Genomic DNA, 17,338 nt, shown 5'->3' with positions numbered 1-17,338 from the left:
CCAGGAAGTTTGACTTTCTGGGTAAGGGTAAAAGGAATTTAAATCTAGTACGAGATAAAAAGCTGGGTTTTTTTGGTTGGTTGGCTATTTTTTTGCTTTACTTGGAAGCCTCTGATTATTGAAGTAGGACCTCTTCTCTAAGGCAATGGCTTACGCAGAGCACAGTGTTCAGCTATAAACGAGTTATGTCCTATTTCAGCGTTATCCTATCCTGGTGGAAAATGGTTATTTCCAGAATAATTTTAAAAAGAACACCCCAGGCCAGATTCAGGGCATTGGGAAGGCAATGTAAAACTGCTCTCCTAACAGTCTTTGTTTTTTGTTTTTTTGTGTGTGGTTTTTTTTGTTGTTGTTATTTATATACTTTGTTTTGTCCTATTGGCAGCACTGGAAGAAGCTGCAAAACGTTTCCAGGAATTGAAAGCACAAAGAGAAAGCAAAGAAGCACTTGAGATTGAAAAAAACTCAAGAAAACCCCCTCCTTACAAACACATCAAAGTGAGTCGTTACCCATGAAACATTGGTATTTGACAGGCAAAAGGAAATGCATCGCCCTCTTAGTAATTAGAAGGCCCTTTTTGACTTATGAAGACTTTTACTGATTATCACCCAGTCTTCTGTAAAGCAAACTGAGAGCTTTTGTTGGAAGCATAAAATGGGAGCCATAGCCACTGTGCTGTGAGGAGGAGTCTTTGATAAGCCCTCTCACACCTACGAGCAGCATGTTCCCTGTGAAACCTTGTTCTTGCCCTACCAGGGCTGTCCTGCAGCAAGTGAGAGGATAGGTATTTAGCTCCTTTACAAATTCTAGAAAGCCCACAGTTGCTTTTAGTTATAAATGCTCATTAATTTAGTAGAAGAAATACACATGATAAATAAGTGAGAATTCACATCAGATTTTGATATTTGTGTCCAGTATGAAGAGGCCATTTTATTCTTAGCTTGTTCTTAAGTTATTCAGGGGGAAATTGAAATCAAGATATATAAAGAACCTTTCTCAGAATCACACCACTATAGCAAAGCCAAGAATTTCATGGATGTGTGAGGTTCCTGTTCACATTCCTCCCTCTCATTCGTGACTTGGTTTTCCAGGCTAACAAAGTAATAGGAAAGGTGCAGATCCATGTTGCAGACCTGTCAGAGATCCCCCGCTGTAACTGCAAGCCTGCTGATGAGAACCCGTGCGGCCTGGAGTCGGAGTGCCTAAACAGGATGCTGCAGTACGAGTGCCACCCGCAGGTGTGCCCGGCTGGAGATCGGTGCCAGAACCAGTGCTTTACAAAGAGGCTCTACCCTGATGCAGAAATCATCAAAACAGAACGGAGAGGCTGGGGCCTCAGGACCAAAAGGAGCATTAAGAAGGTAGCCTGGGACAGAGGCCACAGGGGCGGTGGGACAGACCAGGGCTGTGCCTCTCAGAAGATGCTTCATCTCCTCCTAGGGGTGAAATACATAGGGATTTTTGGCAAAATTTTGAAGCTTCCCAAGTTGAAAGTTTGGCACTTCTTGAGCAGAGCAGAAGTGGTAGGAAGAGGCAGTAATAAAATGCACATAAACTTTGGATGTCCTATGGTCAGTCATAAAAAGGAGAAGGGACATTGGTCATTTCCTTTTTTTTTTTTTTTAATCTGGTTTTAATTGACTGTCTTTATACATTTTTTTTTTTTTACATTTATTTTTGAGAGACGAAGCACACGTTGGGGAGCGGCAGAGAGAGGGGGGGAAGACACAGAATCCGAAGCAGGCTCCAGGCTCTGAGCTGTCGGCACAGAGCCCAACGTGGGGCTCAAACTCACAAACTGTGAGATCATGACCTGAGCCGAAGTCGGAGGCTTAACTGGCTGAGCCACCCAGGTGTCCCTCCTTTTTTATTTTATTTATTTTTTTTAAAGCTTATTTATTTTGAGAGAGAGAGAGAGCACAAGCGAGGGAGGGACAGAAAGAGAGAGAATCCCAGGAAGGTTCCACGCTCAGCATCAAGCCTGACACAGAGCTGGATCTCATAACCATGAGATCACAACTTGAGCCAAGATCAAGAGCCGGACTGAGCCACCTAGGCGCCCCCATTGGTCATTTTCTATTTGAAATATTTTTGACCTGTTAAGCAAAAGAGATGTAAAAGGCTTAGTAAAGGCAAAAGAGTATGAAGGTCAGAACATACTGGGATGGAAACTAGCAAACCCAAGCCTTGCACCAATGTCACAATTCCTTGGCTGTGAGGATGTGGCCAAGTCACTAACCTCCTTGAGCCTCAGTTTCCTCCACTCTCAAGCGGATGTATCATAACCCTTGCCCTACACTCTTAAAAGGGTTGTTGCCAGTCTCAAATTAGAGTATATGTGCAAAAGCAACTGGCAAAGGTTGAGATCTTTAACACTTATAAATTGTCTTCATTCTTGGGGCCCCTGGGTGGCTCATTCGGTTAAGTGTCTGACTCTTGATTTCAGATCAGGACATGATCTCACAGTTTGGCTCGTGGGTTTGAGCCCTGAGTTGGGCTCCACACTGACAGTGCAGAACGTGTTTGGGATTCTTTCTGTCTCCTGCTCTCTCTGCCCCTTCCCCACTCGTGCACGCTTGCTTGCTTGCTCTGTCTCAAAATAAATAAACTTTAAAAAAATAAATAAATTATCTTCATTCTTACACTTTGAGGCGCTTTTTCCAAGCGGTCTCTTTGAAGAAAAATTTTAAATGCAAATAACTCAAAGAAGAATGAAAATCACCAGCAAATCCTAGTGTTCAAACAGTGGCTCTCAAACTTCAGAGATCCCAGGAATCTCCTGGGATCCTTGTTGAAAACAGTGTCCTACTGAACTATCTAGGGACAAGCCTGAATAGTGTGCGGTTTCAAATGAGGCTCCCTTTCGGCCCTCTCTTCCGTCACCCCCACCCCTCCACTCCCCGCCGCTTGCCCAGGGCCAGTAGCGAACTAGTAAGAGTGCAGAGACTCTCAGTGAGAGAAGGTGGACATAGTGGGAATTAAAATTACTCTTGACATTTTTCTACCTGTAAAAAAAAGAAAAATCATCTTTGTGGTTAAAAAGTACTGTAGGAAAGAGAAACAATACAAAAAAGATAATAAAGAGTGAAATTCTTTCATCCCTTCAATTCCTGGTCTCCTCACCAGAGATGACCAGTTAATAGGTTGTCATGTAGCCTTTTATGTATACAAATACATAGTCCTATATCCTATACTTATAGAATCTTTAAAAACAAATATACATATTATTTTATCCCACTTAATATATCATAAACATCCCTTTATGACAACCCATATAGATTTCTGCTCATTCTTTCTTTTTTTTGCTCATTCTTTTTTTAACTAAACTCCCATTGTATTCTATAGTAAAATGTACCATAACTTATAACCTATCTTCTAATAAACTTTATATATATATAATTTATTTAATTCTGTAGTGAACATTCTTGATTTTCGGTCTTCATGCACCCATTTCTATAGATTAGATCACTTGAAGCGAAACTCATTCATTAAGCACATGTTTGTGAAGCTGCTTCTATGTGCCAGGTACTACTCTAGGCATTTGGAAAAACAGTAGTGAACAACATACCTTTGTGGGTCTGCTAGAGACAGGTAATAAACAGATATGTAATGCTAGGTACCACTAAAATGCTGCAAAGAAAAATAATACTGTCAAAGGGGATGGCTGGTGACAGGAATTGTTATTTTAAATTGCTTGGTTAAGGAAGGCTGAGGGGTGCCATTTGACCTGAACAATGTGGAAAAAAGGCATGCATTTCAGGCTGAAGAAAGAGCAAAGACAGGGGCCTTAGCATGCTCCAGGCACAGCAGGAGAGCTAGTGCATCTGGAGAAGAGTGAGGAGGAGAGGGGTGAGAGGCAGGAGATAGCAGAGAAGGTAGCCTGGGGCCAGATCTTATGGGAACTTAGAGACCACAGGAGGGAGACTTCTGGAAGTTGTTAGTGGGAAGTGACTTGATCTGACTGGATGTATTCATTTTCTATTGCTGCCTGACAATAATACTACAAACTTGGGAACTTATGATGTTACACACACTTTATTTTCTCACAGTTTCTAGGGGTCAGGAGTTGGGCAGTGCTTGGCTGGGTCCTCTGCTTAGGGTCTCACAAGGTTTCAGTCAAGATGCTTCTAGGACTGGATTTCTCATTCTTGTGCCCCAACTAGAGAAGGATATACTTTCCTGCTTGCATGGCTATTGGCAGAATTCTGCTCTTTGCAGCTATAGGTCTGAGAGCTTCAGGTGGTTTTTGTTTGGGGTTGTTGTTCTTGTTGTTGTTTTGCTGCTATTAGCCTCTAGAGGCTGCCCACAATTCCTTGCCACATGGAGTTCCCCGACTTGGCTATTTGCTTCCTCACAGCCAACAGGGGAGAGACACTCCAGCAAGATGGATGCTAAAGTCTTGATGTAACAGACTCCCAGAATCACATACATTCTGTCATCTTTGCTGTATTCTATTGGTTAGAAGCAAGTCGCAGGTCCCACTCACTCAAGGAGAGAGAATCACACCACGGCATGAGCGCTGGGAGACAGGCATCTTGGGGGCTGCCTTAAGTATCCGTGTGCCACCCTTGTGTTTCCAAAAATTAACTCTGGCTGTAGTCTGTGGAATTTATGATCATGGGGAAGGGCTAACAAAAAGGAGACCATTGTTGTCCAGGAGAGAAATGATGGTGGCATATGGACTACCAGGGTTGTAGCTGAGCCAGAGAGAAGTGGGTACATTGCTGATATTTTGAAGGCGGAGCCAACAGGATTCACTGATCATTAAATATATGGATTGGATTGCTTGGCCAAAGGTCATTGACATTTAAAATGTCATTAGAATGCAAATTTTTTTAAGTTTTTTTTTTTTTTTTTAAATAATCTCTACACCCGACGTGAGACTTAAACTCATGACCCCAAAATCAAGAGTCACATGCTCTTCTGACTGAACCAGCCAGGTGCTCCTAGAATGCAAAATTTTTGGTGGTACTTTTAAGCCATGCATATCACATACATAAATTTTGCCTATGACTTCAGGGGAGGTGTAGGGGCTATCCTGAAATTTATCCAGTTTAATATCATGTTAACATCTTTTATTAATTTTTTAATGTTTATTTATTTATTTTTGAGTTGGGGGAGGAGGGGCAGAGAGAGGGAGACAGAGGATCCCAAGCAGGCTCTACACTGAAAACGAAGAGCCCGATGTGGGATTTGAACTCATGAACCGTGAGAATATGCCCTGAGCTAAATAAAGTCAGACACTTAACCAACTGGGGCACCCAGGCGCTCCTAACATCTTTTAACAGTAGTTGCATTTATTTTAAAAGGTATTCTAATTTATTAAATTGATATAATCAAGAGAAAAGAAAATACAGTCAGGATTATTCTGTCCAGTAGCACTTGAGGAATTGCTAATGTAAGACAATTGCTCTTTTACAAAATAGTTGGAAGTATATATTCCTGAAAAGCAAAATCATAAAGACTTAGTAGCAGCATGGAAAAGATTTTTGATACATTGAGGGACAAAGGCCAAATATGGAATTTGATTGTACACAGCCATCCCTCTTCCTTTCGCACATAACAGATCCTTGCAAATGTGGGCCAGAGCCAAACAAGGGACTTCCTGTAACAAGGTGATTTCTTTCTTCAAAATTAAGAAAATATATATTAAATACTGAATTACAGCTTACCTTTTTGCCATAGTCTTTGAGGACAGATTTCTAGCTCTATTAAAGTTCTTGTTTCGTTATTTTTATTCATATAATTTAATTCATAGTTAATGGGTATTTTTTTAGTTGTTTTTTGTTTTTTTAAAGGTTTTATATTTTTAAATAACCTCTACATCCAACATGAGGCTCAAACTCACAAAAAAATAAAAGTATCACTACATTTTTGCCAATAAATTTGAAAATTTATATGAATGGATTCTTAGAAAAGCATAATCATCACCACTCCCACAAAAATAAATTAAAAAATATGAATAGTTCTATAAACTATTAAAGAAATTGAAAGTATCATTAAAAACCTTCCAACAGGGGCGCCTGGGTGGCTCAGTCAGTTAAGCATCCTGCTTCAGCTCAGTTCATGATCTCAGGGTTTGTAGGTTTGAGCCCCGTGTTGGGCTCTGTGCTGACAGCTCAGAGCCTGGAGACTGCTTTGGATTCTGTGTCTCCCTCTCTCTTGCTCTCTCAAAAATAAACATTAAAAAAAAAAAAAAAAAAAAAAGATGTTCCAAAAAAGAAAACTTTAAGCTCAGTTGGTTCCACTGGTCAATCTGCCAAACATCTAAAGTTAGAAATAATGTCAATTAGAATAGAATAGAATTGAATAGAAAGAAGGAACAAGACAGATGTGGTAAAAATATATGCAACAAATAGGATAAGGGATCATGTTTTGTTGCAAAGAGTTCACATATGGAGAAAATATATGCAACATATGAACAAAGGTGCCACCTGCATGCCAATGAATGACAACCACCATTTGTCTCTAGGGTTAAAGTTGTACTTCCAGCAGTCTTTCTGGTTAATTCTCTTGGATTACATTACACATACAGTGTTAAAGAATGCTTTCAAATATAACACACTGGTTTTACACTTATGTGTTATGTGCTTCTCTACAGGGTGAATTTGTAAATGAATATGTCGGTGAATTAATTGATGAAGAAGAGTGCAGATTGCGAATCAAGCGAGCCCACGAGAACAGTGTAACTAATTTTTATATGTTAACTGTTACCAAGGTAAAATTGCTTTTTTTTGTAAGAAAAAAAGGATTCTTGGTTTTTGTTTCATGGTCTTAGGTTGAACTCCATTTCCTCTAACTTGATTTTTTTTCCAGGAGAGTTAGAATGGTTTGAAGTAGCCAGTGTGCTACCAGCCACAGTGTGCTTCTTAACACCACAGTGCACCGTGGCTGGTTAGTGAAGCTTTGCATGTGGCATGTGAGGTGGCCCTGTGAGTGGAGAGACAGCCAGGACAGGGCAGACATGGTCACGGAAGAACCTGGCCCTCAGTTTCTCCATTACTGATGGAGACCATCAGCTCTGCCATGCTGAGTTCTAAAGCACCATTAAAGTTCTGATTTAGCAAAAATTCTAACTCTGAATTGTTCTGTATACTGAAACTTCATGTCTGAGTTAGGACAAATGAATGAAGCCATAAGCAGGATGACAGGAAAACTGCCAGTTTAATCCATGAGATTGTAAGCCACCTTTGCTGTGCGTTCTGTCTGTATCTCACCTCACTTCTGCAGCAGCCCTCTGCCATGCAGGGGACAAGAAACTGAGGTCCAGCCATGACAAGTGATCTGTTGAGTGCAGAGCAAAGACTAGTACCCATCTTTCTGGTGTTCCAGGCTATCCCTGAAACTGAGGGAATACCATTAAAAGTAAGAACTAGAAATCACTTAAAAGCTTATTCTCTTGGTGCCTGGGTGGCTCAGTCGGTTGAGCGTCTGACTTCAGCTCAGGTCATGATCTCGCTGTTTGAGCCCCGCATCGGGCTCTGTGCTGACAGCTCAGAGCCTGGAGCCTGCTTCAGATTCTGTGTCTCCCTAATCTCTCTGCCCCTCCCCACTCGCACTCTCTCTGTCTCTCTCTCAAAAATAAATAAATATTTAAAAAATTAAAAAAAAAAAAAACTTACTCTAGGAGCGCCTGGGTGACTCAGTCGGTTAAGCGTCCGACTTTTGATTTCAGCTCAGGTCATGATACCACGGTTCATGAGTTCAAGCTCCATGTCAGGCTCTGCACAGACAGTGCAAAGCCTGCTTGGGATTCTCTCCCTCCCTCCAGCATTCACACTGTCTCTCTCAAAATAAATAAACTTTAAAAACAAAAAAGCTTATTTTAGCTGATATGTCATTGTTTAACAGTTTTACAACTTTCATGATTGTAACTTTCATAAACATAAAATACCAATTATTTCTGATTACTGAGTAAGCCCTTCACATCCTCCCCTCACTGGCAGGGACCCTCCAGCCATTTTGACAATGCTGGGGAGGCCCCGTCCTCCAGAGCTTATCCAGATTATCAGAGTTTGAATTCAGGGGCCAGATTGTTGAGCTTTTGACTGTATTCTGAACATCAGTGTAAGTGAAACAGAAGGAACAGATGACTACTAAAGAGTATATCCCACACGACAGCCCTTCCATTGATCAAATCCCAAAGTCTTCATTCAGAGACCAAGTCTTTCATTTTTCCTCCTTCCCTCTCCGTGGCCTACACTCTTCTCCATTTGCCCCCATGGTCGTTTTGCTGCTTGAGCAGAGCAGGAAAGGAGGGCTGACAGCAGAAAACCATAGCTTCCACCCCACGCGGCTCACTGATCTCCGTGCTCTGGCATCGCAGAATGCCCTTCCTCAGCCTGTGGCCAACTGATCTTCCACATAGCATTATTCTGTGGTCTATGTCTAGAAACAAACTGGAAGGAAGGAAGGAAGGAAGGAAGGAAGGAAGGAAGGAAGGAAGGAAGGAAGGAAGGAAGGAAAAGCTAAATTCTACTTTATCTTAAATGCTTTGACTTGAAGGTCATCAAATAAAGTCAAGAACTTAGTCAACGGCTCAGAGAGCACATGATGTCAGATTTGTCAGCCGTCAGACATCGGCTGGTAGCAAAAAGCTGCTCCCTGTGGCTCTTGACCAAGTTGGCTATTTCTGAGAGAGACTTGTACTTAGCTTTATGTTAAAGGCACCTTTCATTTCTTTTCTTTCTGAAGGACCGTATAATTGATGCTGGCCCCAAAGGAAATTATTCTCGCTTTATGAACCACAGTTGTAATCCAAACTGTGAAACACAAAAGTGGACAGTGAATGGAGATGTTCGAGTTGGACTTTTTGCTCTTTGTGATATTCCTGCAGGTAAAAAACCAGCTTGCTCCCCATGCCCTCCTCCCTGGGCAGGACATCCCTCAAGGTTTGAGGCTTAAGGATTTATTCAAATAAGATAGAATTCTATTTAGAATTATTATCTGCCGTTAAGAAGTGAAAATCTGTGTCCTGCAAAAGGGAGTTTAAGCAAGCAGAGAGGATGTCACAGAATTCTCTGGGTCCTTGACCCTAATGAATTACTTCTCCAAGTTCTTGCTGTCTGTGCGATATAACCAGATGCTTAGGCTTTTGTTTTCTTTTTTAAAGTATTAACATACTGTGTTAACTTCAACTGGTGTCTGGGCTTGTTTGGTGGGGGGGTGGGGGGTGTTTGTTTTTTAGTTGGAAGATCATCTGTTTCAGGGTAGACATAAAAAGCTTCTGAAGCCAGCTGCTGCTTCCATTTTTCCTTACCCATCTAGCATCTTAACAGCAGAACTTAGTTTCTTCTCTGCTGGGTTTGTAGGAAAATGGGTAAGAAGAGAAGAACTATAGCTAGAAGAGATTAAAGGCATTCCCGACGTTGTGGCCTCTTCAAGACCAGCTAAGAGAAAGCTTGGACCTCCCAGCTCAAATCCCTGGGTCTTTGGTGTAAATAGTAAATCTGCGTGGTGAATTCTTTTCTGATCATAATCTAAAGCATTAATCACCAGAGATGGTATGGTCACCAAGATGCCATGGTCCTATTATTCATTCAGAAATTGGTGTAAATTAGCTTTAGGAAAGCAACTAAACCAGAACCCATTTGTCTTGAGCACAGATTTTAGATTCTTAGTCTCTGTTACATGGATCTTGACCACTTCAATGAAAAGGATATGACAACTTCTGTAGACTATTTTTGCTGTCATCACTGGTGGATGGGGATGTTTTCCTCTATTGTTTTTCCCCATCACTGTCTTCTGTGTGGAACACGGGTGAGGGAAAAGCCTTCATGTCAGAATTATGTCTCTCTTTCATTGTGAGTGTGTGTCCGTGGCAGCATTTCTCTTCCCCATGATTTGAGTATGAATAATTATTTCTCTTGTTTTAGGGATGGAGTTAACATTTAATTATAACCTGGATTGTCTGGGCAACGGCAGAACGGAATGCCACTGTGGAGCAGAGAACTGCAGCGGCTTTCTGGGAGTGCGGCCGAAGGTCAGTCGTGAGGGAAGCAAGCACCCCAAGCCAGCGGGAAATCAGGAGTGGGGCTGCTCAAGAAGTGCATGACCATCTCAGGAAAATGCTGGCAAATGGGTACCTGGATTAGTTCGAGGGACAGTCGTTGTGGTAGCCAGAGTTTAGACTCTCTAACTTTCTAACGAAGCATATCAGTAAGATCTGTCAGGTTCTGAAAATGTGTCTGTATTTCTGATTGTTTTTGAAGTTACCAGTATCCTTTTCAAAACTTTTTTTTAAAATTCACATTCTATTTAAAACCACTGAGTGAGGCGCTTTAAAATGTTTTGTGTCCTGGGGCGCCTGGGTGGCACAGTCGACTGGTTAAGTGTCCGACTTCCGCTCAGGTCATGATCTCGTGGTTTGTGAGTTCGAGCCCCGCATCAGCTGTCAGCTCAGAACCCACTTCAGATCCTCTGTCCCCCTCTCTGTCTGCCCCTCCTCTGCTCGCTCACTGTCTCAAAAATAAACACTAAAAAAAAAATAGTGCGTTCTGTGGTATGCGAATTATGTCTCAGTATCCTTGCAATTTAAAAAACAAAGCACCTTATTCAAAAGTAGTGAAAATGAAGCCATATTTTCGTGTTCATACTGTTATGGGATAAGTCCTCCCAGTGGTTTTTAGGTCATTGAACAACCAAATTTAAAAGAGCTTAAATGAACGTGGGGTTGTGGGAGTTCCTGTTCTGTGTGAAGTTTCACGCACCGTGTTCAGTACAACTGTGATCCTTCTCCCTGCCAGCCAACATGTGCATCAACAACTGAAGAAAAGGCCAAAAATGCTAAATTAAAGCAGAAGAGGCGAAAAATCAAAGCAGAACCAAAGCAGATGCATGAAGATTACTGTTTTCAGTGTGGAGATGGTGGAGAGCTGGTCATGTGTGACAAAAAAGACTGTCCCAAAGCATACCACCTCTTATGCCTTAACCTGACTCAGCCACCGTATGGTAAGCTAAACTCTTGAGACCCTGTCTCTGACGTGCGTGTAATGTAAGAGGTACTTCACTGTCCTTCGTGGAGCCATGGAATGGATGAGGCTGACTAGAACAGCCAACAGTAGCAGACATAAAGTATGCTCACGAAAAATTTATCCCTGCAAATAGGGAGTGGGTGCGGGCCAGCAGAGACTGGTCTCTGTGTCCCTATTGCCCTGGGTGAGCAGTTGGCTCCTGTGGCGTTGAGTTTCGGGCAGCAGCACGCCTCCGGGCTCACCAGTGCACCTGCTCGTAAGTTTGGCTGAAATTCGGAGTGGTGCTCAGGTGAACTCGGTCTCCAATCAGAGAAGACGGTGGGAACGGGGGTGTTTCACGGGTCAGGTCGTCGAGGCGGGCACTGATGGGGCTCTTTTCCCTGTCCCCACCCCTCACTAGGAAAGTGGGAGTGCCCGTGGCACCAGTGCGGTGAGTGCGGCAGCGCCGCCGTCTCCTTCTGCGAGTTCTGCCCGCGCTCCTTCTGTAAAGATCACCGAGAGGGCGCTCTGGTTCCCTCGGCCCTGGAAGGCCGGCTCTGCTGCTCGGAGCACGACCCCGAATCTCCTGTGTCGGCAGAGTACTGGAGCAAGATCAAATGCAAGTTGGAATCGCAGGATCGTGGAGAAGACCTGAGAGAATAAATGGGTGGTGATTTCTTTTTTTTCTTTTTATTGAAATGACAAAAAGAAAAGAAAAAAGGGGAATCGGTGACGCGTTAGTGGAAGAAGAGCCGGCTGCGGTGCGCGCGGCCTTGGCCTTCAGCGCTGCCTTACTGAAGTGCGAATGGGGAGCCGGGTGGCGCGGGCAGGAGCAATTGCTGGGATCTGGTTCTGTTTTGTCAGCTTGCGGCCTCTTCTGTAGCGGGCCAGATTCCCTTGGTCTTTTCTTGCCTTTTATTGTGCTTCAATGCCTTTGCAGCTGGAAAAAGAGATGTCTTCGCTTTTAGAAGAGAAAGTTATGTTAATGAGATAAATTTGAAGTCTCAGATGTGTTCCTTGGGTGTAAAAAGCAAAAGTAGCCATCATTCCTTTATTTATTTTCTTCTTTTTTTTTTTTTATCTTAAGAAATGTAGTCAGGTAGTCTGTTCAGTGTGCGTGTGCGTCTCACGTAGGAGCTGGAGCAGGCCCTCTGGAAAAGGCTCTGATGATCTTCATATACCTCTTTGCTGAGCAGTAGGGAGGCTGACTTCTCTTTCCCTTCAGAACGTCTTTCATAGTCTCAGAGAAGGGCTTTATGGGAGTATTGGATCTGGCCTCTTGAGAACAAAATGCCTCAGTGGATTTTACCTCTGTGGTCTTAACCTAGGTGGGCTTTATGACGTGATAACTCTACCTAGAAAGGAATGTAATGTGGTTTTGGGTTTTGGAGAAAGACAGAAGGGGGTGCGTTCACTGAGTTGGAAATATTTTCCATTGATCGTGGACATTTTTGATGAAGTGTGTTTATGTGGACGTGAGTGGTCATCCCCCCTCTATCCTAGCACACTGACAAAGGCAGATAACGGGAGACGAGAGGCCCAGACCAGACACTGTATCATACAAGCACCATTTTCTGTTCAGTATAGTGGAGCCCCCTCGTCCATCTTGGAGAGAATTAAGGGCATTTCCTCTCTTGTCTCTGCTTCCCTGTCCCAATCAAACATTCCCTTTGTCAGCTCGCTGGCCGCTCAGCCATGTTTCCTAGTGGGAACTACACAAATGAATCTGAGCTGTATCTGAGTAGGTTTCTTGGTTTAGTTCCTAATTTGGGGGGCAGAAGGGGTAGGGGCAGCCCCAAGTTCTATGTAGACAATTTATATCTCGTATTATCTAGTAACCAACATCGCCCCCATTGAGGAAGGGGGACACTTCTACAGGGTAGGTAAGAGCCACACAAACACACTTCGTTGTAGGAAGCACTTAGGGAAGCTCCCGAGAAAGCAGCATTAGCAAAAATGGTTGGTGGTGATGCTTGGATCTCACAGATGCAAGTGTACCAAGGTGTCTGCCCACAAAATTCGCTTGCATTTCATGTTTAGGAATATGTATATTCCAGTATTCCTGGTATGAAGTAATTAGTCATGTCAGACCTTGTTGTAACACTGTGCTAAGTAGAAGTCTAGGGCTAGCTTGAATGAACTATAACTTTCTCTGTGGATTCTGACTGCTTACAGTTGCTGATACCTGGTAGCGTTTATTTTCCCTCAAGAAGTTTCTAGGAACCTTATGAAGGTTGAGAGAGTAGATGCTCGGCCACATTCCTTCGGTTGTGTCACGCGTGTTCCTTTTTTCTTGTCAATTTAGAGTTCTTCTCTGGAAAAAAGAAGAAACACTGTTTTGTGCCTCTTTTTTTAATGTAAATGTGTAATCGTACTGGGTTTTCTCTTGTAAAAAAAAACAAAACAAACAAAAACCACACTACACTTCCTTTACTTAAGCTCCTAAACTGCCATTTGCCTGATTCCAGCAATTAATTCTGAGGTGACTTCTTGGGCCTCCAGTAATTCTATTGATCAGACATGGTCCCAGAAGAAAGAGCAAAATGGAAAATGCTGTACGTGTTACCAAATATAATTGCTATGAGTAACATGAAGTACAGCTTCACCAAAACACTAAACTCTTTGCAACATAATTGCTCTTGAGCAATTATATGGTTTGATATCCTTTTAAAAAATAATTTAAGAAAATCTAGGTTTTATCATACTAAAACTTTATATATATATATATATATATATATATATATATATATATGATAGATGTTTGCTTTTTTAAACTTACTAACATGAAGGATTTCCTTTAACATTCGAAGTGCAACTCTTGTTGAAATAGTATCAAACATGAAATCTTCTCTCTTTGCTTTGTTTCCAACTCAGTGCTATTTAATATCTGAGGACTTTTCTACGGTAAGCCAGGGTACATCCTCTGCACTGCAGGTACCTTAGGTTTAAGTATTTTTATGCAGCTTCTTCATTGTGTCGTGTTTGGTTCATGTATCTGTAACAGCTCTGCTGAGATTTCATCGTTTTTGTTGGGGGTGGGGGGTACCTAATAGGATTGTTCTGCCATTTCAGAAATCAGGGTAGAAAACAAAGTGGCTAACCACAGCTCTGGAGTCTTTGTCCGTGACTGCTCTTTAACAGTCCGAAAAGTGGCTTCGGTCCTGCCAGTGCCAAGGAGCTCTCCTCACACCTCCGTGGTGTCACTCCTGACCTCTTTCATGTATTTCCAAGTTGCAGGTGATAGAAGCAGAGAGGGAGAGAGAGTTGCGCTCACTGCGCCTCGCCAGTGAGGTATTCCAAAAGACGTGTCTCTCTCTCAGGCTTAAGTTGGTATTTAACTTTTAAATCTGTATGTGTGGTCAGAGCATAGATGGTTGGTTTTTATTCTTGTCCAAAAATGAGATAGCTCATGGCAGCATGGGATAATGGTGGTATTTTTTTTTTAGCCTCCTGTTAATTCTTTGGAAGAAGAAGTGAATGTAAAATTTTTGATCATCAGCGTAAAGCTTCAGAAATCAGACAGTAACAACTACAGAGGAAATCCTGGAAGCCCTCCAGGCGCGTGCAGTGCAGGAAGGGGCTGGACCCCAGTCACAAGGGAGTCAGGAGGGCCGCCTGGGGCTGGGAGGGGGTGGCTGACCCTTCATTCCTGGAAGGCCAAAGCAGCTGGAGGAAGTGATTCACTCCTGTAATATCTAATCAGGGCTAGAGTCAGGAGGGAGGTGGGTTTTATTTTCATTTTTATCTTATGAGTTCCTCCTCTACCTTAATTCTCAAAAATGATGGCCTGAGCTATAGAATAGGCTGCCTTTTAGAATCATTGAAACTTGGAGCTGTGTGTTCAAGTCAGGACCATATCTTAAATAAATAAATAAATAATGGCGGGGGGGGGGTTGGTGGCTGCTCCTAGCTCCCTTCTGCCATTTCCACAGACTATTTGGAAACGTGCTTGTGAAAAATGTTTTGAAATTCTGAGATAATCATGTAAAGGACTCTCAGGGCAGGCTGTTGGACACGTTTCTTTCATGGTTCATGAAGTAGAGTTTCCTTTTGGACTAGTCACGTGGTCTGTGCTCCACAGGGCCGGACCCAGAGCTGCAGTGTGGAGGGTGGGGAGGCCGCTGTGCAGGGGGGAGTCTCTGGACTGCCCGGGATTCGTGGCTCGTCCTTCACTTCCTTTTAAGTCCCACGCTCTTCCTTTAGCATTCACCTTAAAGTCAAGGTGCTGCCACATGCCACGTCCCGACAGGGTAAGGAAACGAGTTGCCGTGGAGTCCTCACGGCTTGGGAATCTTACATTTGATGTACTTCTCCGTGAGGTACCATGACCTTGGGAAGTTGCTTGATCGCTGGGCAGCGCAAATTCCACTCCACTTCCTTCTTCCAAGGCTGCGGCATCTGGCCGCCCCAAGTCGTTGGGCCTTGTTGCTGCGACTTGACAAGATCATTGGGAACCATTTCCTTTGGCCCAGAGCCACCTCGAATTGGTCCCTGGTTATCTGTAAACAAAGACTAGAACTCCCAGTTTCAGATGAGCTGGGGAATAGATGTAATTAGACAGCTTTGCCATGTATTAACAAATACTGAAAAGTTGGGAATTTGTATATACTGAAATCTACCGACTTTTACCTGGGGCGGGGACCGGGAGAGAAGGGGTAGAATAGGGTGAGGGCGGGGACTGATCATGTTTACCACAGGTACGAAGTAGTCACTTTAACATTGAGACCTCTGCCTCATTGAATTCAGGTTTTTTAAGTACTTGAAACTCTTCAGATTCCCCTTATTTTACAGTTATTTTTAAATTTATGAAGTAGAAAGCATTGTTTTGTATACTGTTTTGAAAACAAATAGCCTAGTCTCTTATCCTCTTTAGCTTGGATTAAAGGCAAAGTTCTGCAAATGGGAGAGGGTGTCCACAGTAGATATCTCAGATTTCATGTATGCATTTGAGGAAGAGACTCTTGCATGAAATACCAGCAGCATTTTTATGAATATTTCCTATGTATGTTCTTTATTTTGTCATTTTGTCAGCCCTATCCCCGTGCACCTCCTCTTTCCTTTTAATATATATGCCTGTGTAGGGAAAAAAACAAAAATTTGCACTTACGTTGCACTCCTGAAATGCAGGGTGTAACCTGCGTGTTTCAAAAAACATTTCCGTTCTTTTCTTGTCAGTCCATTGCTTAGGTGACAAGTTCAGGTGCTTGTGGCACATACGTGTGAAAGGGGAGGAGGAGGAGAGCGACCTGTGCCTCAGTAGCCCGTGCAAGTCCATTACGTGTAAGACAAAGGGAAAAGATAAACAGTTGCCAAAGTCATTTATTCAGCCCCTAGTTTTCTTACGTGACCTTCTCCATCTGCGGATTAGCAAGAAAGCACCCTTGGGTGCCAGTGTGCCCTCTCCCTGCCTGCTGCGGACCTCTGACTCGAGCTGGTGGCTCTCAGCAGCCAGCAGATCCCCGAGATAAGGTATTCGTAAGGTATTCTTGTCAGTTTAGGAGTGGACTGGATAAAATTTACTTTTCTACTTTTATCTCATTTGTGCTGTCACATACCCTGTGTCAAAAAAGAAAATCATATTGCCTCCGATGACCAAGATGCTAAATGATGATTACAACTGGCTAATAATTAGGTCCTTTTTATATACAGGGGTGTGTGCATAATTGGAATTGGTATGAGAAATTCATTTGTAACCACTTGTGATATTGCACAACAAACACAGATACCTACAGATTCTGTTTTCATTTTCTTGTGATCTTTATCTATGATAATGACCTTTGTAGATTGGTTATTTCTGTACTTTGTTTATCTGTAATAAACTTTGTAGATCCTGTGAAATGTTATTTTGCCTAAATCACTTGAGATTTGAGTCTTTAATAACAGAGCATCAATATTCACTAAAGTCAATCTCTTTTGGGTTTCTGTGGCTTGGCTAGAAGCTCTTGACACTAAGGGATTAGTGTTCATTTTCCCTGGGGGGTGTTCCACTAGGGCATTACTGTATAATGACTTGATGTTGCCACATAGACTTCAAGATACATGATATTTTGGGGATTTTGTTGATCGACCTATGTTTTACTGCATAGTGTGAAACGTGTAAAGCTTGGTTAACCTGTATATAGATAGCTTATTGGTGACTAGTTACAGTACATTTAGGATTGCCTGTAATTTTAAGCTTCTAACTACTGTGTGTGCTGGTAGGAACATAAATTTTTGTACATTATATTTACTGAGATGTTGCCTTTTTTTATTTGACAACTACTTTGGAATTCAGACGTGTTTTTTGCTTCCGTGAGGATTAATTTGGAAAGGTTCTTAATGACATTCCACTGATTTCAGATTTTGCTTGAGATTGACTTCAATAAATTGTCCTGTATGTTACAAA

General features: G+C 42.5%; 1 protein-coding gene across 5 annotated transcripts in view; it reads left to right on the top strand.

Moving 5' to 3' along the window:
• Positions 1-17,338, top strand: part of NSD3 (nuclear receptor binding SET domain protein 3) — a 117,289-nt gene extending 99,951 nt beyond the window's left edge. For 3 of the 5 annotated variants that reach the window (XM_047091129.1, XM_047091126.1, XM_047091125.1), the window contains 7 exons: positions 386-498; positions 1,093-1,362; positions 6,603-6,719; positions 8,696-8,837; positions 9,877-9,983; positions 10,747-10,951; positions 11,375-17,338. In XM_047091129.1, coding sequence (XP_046947085.1) covers positions 386-498; positions 1,093-1,362; positions 6,603-6,719; positions 8,696-8,837; positions 9,877-9,983; positions 10,747-10,951; positions 11,375-11,616 — 1,196 coding nt within the window. In that variant the 3' untranslated portion in view covers positions 11,617-17,338. The remainder of the gene's footprint in view (positions 1-385; positions 499-1,092; positions 1,363-6,602; positions 6,720-8,695; positions 8,838-9,876; positions 9,984-10,746; positions 10,952-11,374) is intronic. The other 2 variants (XM_047091128.1, XM_047091127.1) reach the window with 1 other exon arrangement.

The sequence above is a fragment of the Lynx rufus genome, unplaced genomic scaffold (assembly GCF_022079265.1).
Source record: "Lynx rufus isolate CCGP_SWC_20201006 ecotype Redwood Valley unplaced genomic scaffold, mLynRuf1.p SCAF_3, whole genome shotgun sequence".
Classification (NCBI taxonomy): Eukaryota; Metazoa; Chordata; class Mammalia; order Carnivora; family Felidae; genus Lynx; species Lynx rufus.
This window is presented reverse-complemented; position numbering and strand designations above follow the sequence as displayed.